The 6000-nt window shown below is 46.6% G+C and overlaps 1 protein-coding gene across 1 annotated transcript in view; it reads right to left on the bottom strand.

The window, feature by feature from the left end:
* Window positions 1-529: 529 nt before the first annotated feature.
* The window catches only part of LOC311047521 (uncharacterized protein), a 45921-nt gene continuing 40450 nt past the window's right edge, over window positions 530-6000 (bottom strand). Inside the window, exons 13-14 of the mRNA XM_084060264.1 lie at window positions 3828-3980; window positions 530-3220 (exon numbers count right to left, since the gene is read on the bottom strand). Of these exons, the coding sequence (XP_083916390.1) occupies window positions 1887-3220; window positions 3828-3980 (1487 nt within the window). The 3' untranslated portion in view covers window positions 530-1886. The remainder of the gene's footprint in view (window positions 3221-3827; window positions 3981-6000) is intronic.

The raw sequence follows: 6000 nt of genomic DNA, 5'->3' as shown, positions 1-6000 counted from the left end.
GTTCCTGGTTTTAAAGGCTACGTCACAGTAAAGTGATGTCATTTTCTGAACTTGCCTGGCTGTTCTAGACGTTATATTATTGTCTCCGTCCGTCCGTCCGTCCGTCCGTCCGTGTGTGTCCGTCCGTCTGTGAACACCAAATATTTTGGATTGGTAAGCTTCACGTGACATCACAATATGTAACATAAATAGGTAAGACAGAATTAGGATCAGTACTGATCCTAATTCTGGCGGAGACCTGTGCTCCGAGGAGCACATTTTCTAGTTTGCTACTAATTTAGTTATTATATAGGCATTACTGATTATTATCTATCAAAAAATCATAGCTTAAGTATTTTGTGGAAGCACCAATAATCATCACCACAATATTGTCACAATATCGTTAGGTATTTTATTAACATCACCATCTAACTTTGTCTGTATCGCCCAGCCCTAGCATGTACCCAACACAATTCAAACTGCTGCCCGCTTTGAACACAAGTTAAACTGTAATTGGATTCATGTGAATGAATGAATCATGCTTCTGTGGTGTGGTTACACCAGAGACTTTATTGCACCATGACTTCATCAAAGAGCAAAACGTTTCCTTGCTGGTGATTATTAAGTTATCGGGCACAGAGAATGTGAACAGTCTAGGTCACCTGCCATCAAGTATGAACTTTGAAAGTATAAAACAGCAAGTAACCGTGGTGTGGCATAAACGGATTACAAACAAACTTTCAAATGCTGTTTTTTTGGCACACTGTTTTGTGTTAAGATGTGTGACTGTGCTCACAGGCAACCATAAATGCAGTATTGGTATATGTAGAGGCTTTATGTGAATTAGTAGACTATGTGATGACCAGAAAAAGCCCTTGAACAAAGAGTAGCTGCCCTCAGTGCATTATGATGAAGTTAAGACACTTTGTTGTAACAGGAGAGAGAAACAAAGAGCTCAGGCGTCATTAGATCAGCCACACTCCCGTAGATCACTTCACTTCATCCGTCAACTTGAAAACCACATTAAGGATTCAATACAACAGCAGACACACAGTAACACTCCTGCTATTTGTGCAACAAACAGTGGAAAACAAAAACATAGACAGCGGTTATAAATACAAGTTCAAGTGAAAATTTACAAAAGTTAAACTGCCCTTAAAACGGGTGCAAACGTAAAAAAAAAAAGAAAGATAAATCTGTACACATCAGTGTCAGTGAAAGAAATTGCTTTCACAAACCTCAAAAGAGAAAGGAATCTACTGGCCATACTGAAGGCCTTTCTCCTTCATTTACTGCAACTATTGGCTTTGAATTAATCCTGCAGCATAAACAGCCAAACGTTTTTCAGCTTGGGTAGGGATTACCGAACCGAACAAAATTCGGAAACTGTTTTATACTCCACTCTGGGTTCTGAAACGTTAGACACTGTATAAACTGCTGGAACTGTGATTTGACCTCTGACGTGCTTTGACATAATTACCATAGTCTCTGAGATCTCGCCCTTTCTGGCGATAGACACAAGTTGACAAAGTGTGTGCTATCTCTCTCCTTTAGTTTATAGCTATCCGTTTGTGTTTGTAGTTCCTCAGATAGGGATTAAAGAGGTTTGTACTTCCTAACCTCCTGAGCCAATCGCACACAATGTTTTGGCTAATTAGAAAATCTGCAAGAACTGCCGAATCGAAAATCAGCAAAACACACAATTTTGTTGTGATTAACCTGCTGAAAAAAGTTCTAGTTTGTTTCTGGAGTATGCTACAGCCTTTACTCGAATAGTTACAGTAAGTGAAGGAGTGAAGGAGCTTGATTATTATAATCAAGCATGATGGTGAAGGTGGATTTTCATTTTATAACCCTTTTCGAGCCTCGTCATCCTAGTTAAGTCACATCCTCGGAAAAAGAAACCCTCAGAAGGTGACAGATTTGGGCAGCTGTTGGCTTCCCGGGTGCATCCTGTAAAAGTCTGGGCTGGACCGCACCAAAGGCACGCCCGCTGCCGACTGTCCTGAGGGCCTGGCGTGGCCTGGAGGGGAGGAGCCGGTATACAGCAGCGGTGCCGGGAAGGCGGAGTGGTCCCTGGGGCCCCTGGAGAACGGCTGCGAGTAGCCGGTCGGGGACGAGGTGTGCGTGTGGGAGTGGCCGGTGGGGGGACTGTGCTGGAACGGGGAAAGTCTGTCCGCGAAACAAGGCGGAGGAGGGGCAATGATGCCGTCCTCCACCCAACTGTCACCCCCCACGTACTCCGGCAACTGAGGCAGACGGGGGAGCGAGCACGGCGAGGGAGGAAGATGAGACGGAGGGATGAAGACGGGCGACGGGGGGAAGGGGTACGGGGCGAGGGGGGAGTGATCCTTGTCCGTGACGGCCGGGGGTCGGCCGTACTTTCCCATGGCTTCCTCGGGAGTGGAGGGCAGTCCCGGGCTGTGAGGCCCGGCGGCCGCCGCCTCCAGCAGCCTCTCCAGGTAGCTGTCGTCCTCGTCGTCAGAGAGGTTGTCGTATTGGGAGGTGTTGGAGGGCCTTCGGTTCCCCGCCGCCGGCACGCCCAGGGACACCGGGAACTTGGTCGGCTTGGGGGGCAGAGCTCTAGGGGAGGAGGTAGAGGAGGTGGGGGTGTGGGGCAAGGGGGGCCGCGAGGAGCCGGGCTCCTTTTGCACTAGGTCCAGGGAGGTGGGAGGTTGCGGGCGGGGTTTTGGGGGGAGTCTCCCGTGGGGAGGAGGACGGTTAATTACAACCGAGGGAACGGAGGGCCGTTGGGTCACCTCTACGCCGGGGGGCTCGGCGTCCAGAGGGGTCGATCCGTTCTCGTCAGAGTAGCACAGCGGCGGAGGGGGGAGATCGGGGAGGTCCAGCATCTCCCCCTCGGCCTCCATGGCGAACACCACCGAGGCAGGAGGCTCGTAGGGCGGAGGCCAGTCTCCACACTCCACATGGTCACTGACCACCCCTGCTTCAGCACAGGGTTCTTTCGCTGGTTTCGGCGGCAACGGAGGCGGACCGCCGGACCGGACCACTTCGGGAGTTTGCGCGTGAACCGGAGGGGAAGGCACAGGTTGCAAGGCCTGTGGCCCCGAGAGGCTCTGCGGGTCCTCAGGAGAAGGGGTCTGCTCTGAGGCCATGGTGTCTGGTCGCTGAGCGTCCGTACAGGGCTGTGGACTCTCCTTGGCAGAGGGAGGCAGCAGAGGCAGCAGGACGATGGGCCTCTCCTCGCCCAGAGGTTTCTTCACCAGCTCGTCCGGCTTGGCTGAAAAAAGGGAGATGTGACATGTTTTACTCAGAGGAAAATATAGAACACGCTTGAGACCGTGGGGCTGAAGCTGATACACAGGAAATGGATGTGTATTTTTAGACCCAAACAAGAAAAAGAATCCTGCTCCCCCTCCTCCTCCCCAAAAACAACAAAACACTAAGTAATTAAATGAGACTGTGGGTTGTTTTTCCATGAGAGACGGATTAGTGCCTGTTAGAACCTGCTATGGACACGATGTCCAGCAATGATATTGTGGCATAATTTTCATGCACTGTCCACAAGGGCTGCAACTACTGATTATTTTCATAGCAATGATTCAGTCGATTACTCGTTTGATTCATAAAATAAACTTGAAGGGCGTTTATTTATATATATATATCTTTTATATATATCAACAAATCAACATAAAAAATGTTATTTATAATCGACTAAATCAATGTTTCTGATTAACCGCTTAATGCCTGTTTTATACTTCGTTGTACAACTGTGTCACGCAACAATAGCCAATCTAAAGGCTCACAACGCATCGTGACACGTGAGTGTTTTTCACATTCCATTTCTCCCGCAAAAATCTATTTTTATATCCATTAAGTGTGCCCACCTGAAGGTGGCAGGTCCAGCTTCTTACTGCGCAGCTCAGCCATGGCAGCCTGGAGCTGCTCCACCAGCACATCGTCTGGAACCAGGAAGGAGACAGCAAGTTGCTCCTGTAGGAACTCCCTGAGGTCCTCCAGTGGAAGCTTCAGCAGACGCTCTGATGGGACACACACACACACACACACACGTTTGTATTAACCCATTAAGGCCTGAGGCCGATTCTACAAAATGATCTTCTAAATCCTAACGTTGTTGCTATATCAGTGGTTCTCAAACTTTTTCATGTCAATTTTGCCGCGGACCCCCATCTCAAAGTATTTAGTTCCAGGGACCCCCCAGAAGCAAAGATTTGAGTTACAAATGTTCGCTTTAAATATTCAAAGATTTGCAAAAATGTTCACGATTTTTCAAAAATAGCAGATATACAAGCTGCCGCGCTACGAGCTTGTATATCTGCTATTTTTGAATAGCCAAAGAAATAAAAAATGACACAGACACGTTCCCGGTCTTAATGGGTTAATATATACTAGATTTATGAATGACATCTTTACAAATCTTTCCCCTTCACAAATCCCCGTTTTAAGTGTAACCCTATAGCCGAAAATAGCAGATCTACAATCTCTCGGCAAGATCGGTTATTTACGGTGCACACTTGTGTGCAATAAAGTCTAAATCAGGCATACAGTAACTCCAACCCTGACCCCTAAAACTAACCTCTAAATACCGAATCCTAACCTGAATCTAATTGTAAGCATAACTCCCCAAATCAGTTTGAACCATGAAACAACCATTTCTCTTGGCGAGGACCAAGAAAATTGTCTTAACAATGTCTATTTCTACAATTGTACTATACTTGTGGGGACATTCTGCCAAACACACACGCGCACACGCACACGCACACGCACACGCACACACACACACACACACACACACACGTTAAAGGATGGGAGTTTAAAAGCCAGTGTGACAAGAACCTTTTCTTCTACGTCATTTAACATCATCGTAAGAAAAAGAAGCATCCCGTGTCACTTGAATGACTTTAGAAACAAGGCATCTGAACGGTGCGTGATATCATCGACCAATCGCTGGCGTTCGCCGAGCGAACGGCCAATGAAAACTTAGCATTGGCTTCTTCTCCACAGCAACGAGACGCTTTGCATTATGTAAGCCATACACTTATAGGCAGCCAACCGGGAGTCAGTGGAGGATGTAAATCCATGCATGCAACACGCAGCCATGCATCTACAGTATATACAGTATGAGCATAAAGCTGCTTTCTGAAAGCACAGCACAGCTAGGCATAGTCACAATTATTACATAATCGCCTGATGACAATTATTTGAGATAATTGCAATAATGTTGCACAATTGTAAGAATCGTCGAATTTATACCATTAATTTGCATACAGTACATTAATCTGATGAAAGAAATACCCAATCTATAAGCGATGTAACACGGCCTAAATATGGCCTATTTCACCATAGTGCATTATACAATTTTATTTGATTTTGATTAGATTTTTTGTTTACAAAGCCTAAAAATAAATTAATTTGTATTTATGTTCCAATGTCCGATGCCAAAACCACAATTATTTGCATGACAATTAATCATCAAGTAAACGTTCATGATGGTGACAGGCCTACTGTCACCATCACCTCTCTGTCGGGTGGAAACCTCATATGTCCGTTGGATTGAAATTCAAAGGCATCAAAAGTAGCAGATCTACAAGCTCAAAACGCGTCGCTTCGCGCCGCGTTTCCAAGCTTGTGGATCTGCTACTCTTTAAAAAAAAAAAGAATAATAAAAAATAAAATTTTTATCCCGCGATTTTTGTAACCCATTTATTTTCACCCGGTGCCAATTTCCTAAGTGATCCTGGGCACTACACCAGCGCTACACCAGTCCCCCACAGCTTAGGGAGGCCAGGGCCGAGCTCATGCCTCCTTCAATGCATGAGAGCCAACTGACCTTCTTGTCACCTGACAGGGGGGAGTTTCCCCGGTAGGACGTAGCGCGTGGAAGGAACACGTTATTCCAACCAGTTCCCTTCCCCTCCATCAGGCGCCCCGGCTGTCATGGGGGAGGCGGTATAGCGACCAGGATTACTACATGTTTTTGTGAGGGTATTAACTACCCTAGGGGACACGGGGAGAACATGCAAACTCCACACAGAGTAG

This window comes from Gymnoscopelus microlampas (assembly GCF_963454915.1).
Source record: "Gymnoscopelus microlampas genome assembly, chromosome: 6".
NCBI classification, from domain to species: Eukaryota; Metazoa; Chordata; class Actinopteri; order Myctophiformes; family Myctophidae; genus Gymnoscopelus; species Gymnoscopelus microlampas.
This window is presented reverse-complemented; position numbering and strand designations above follow the sequence as displayed.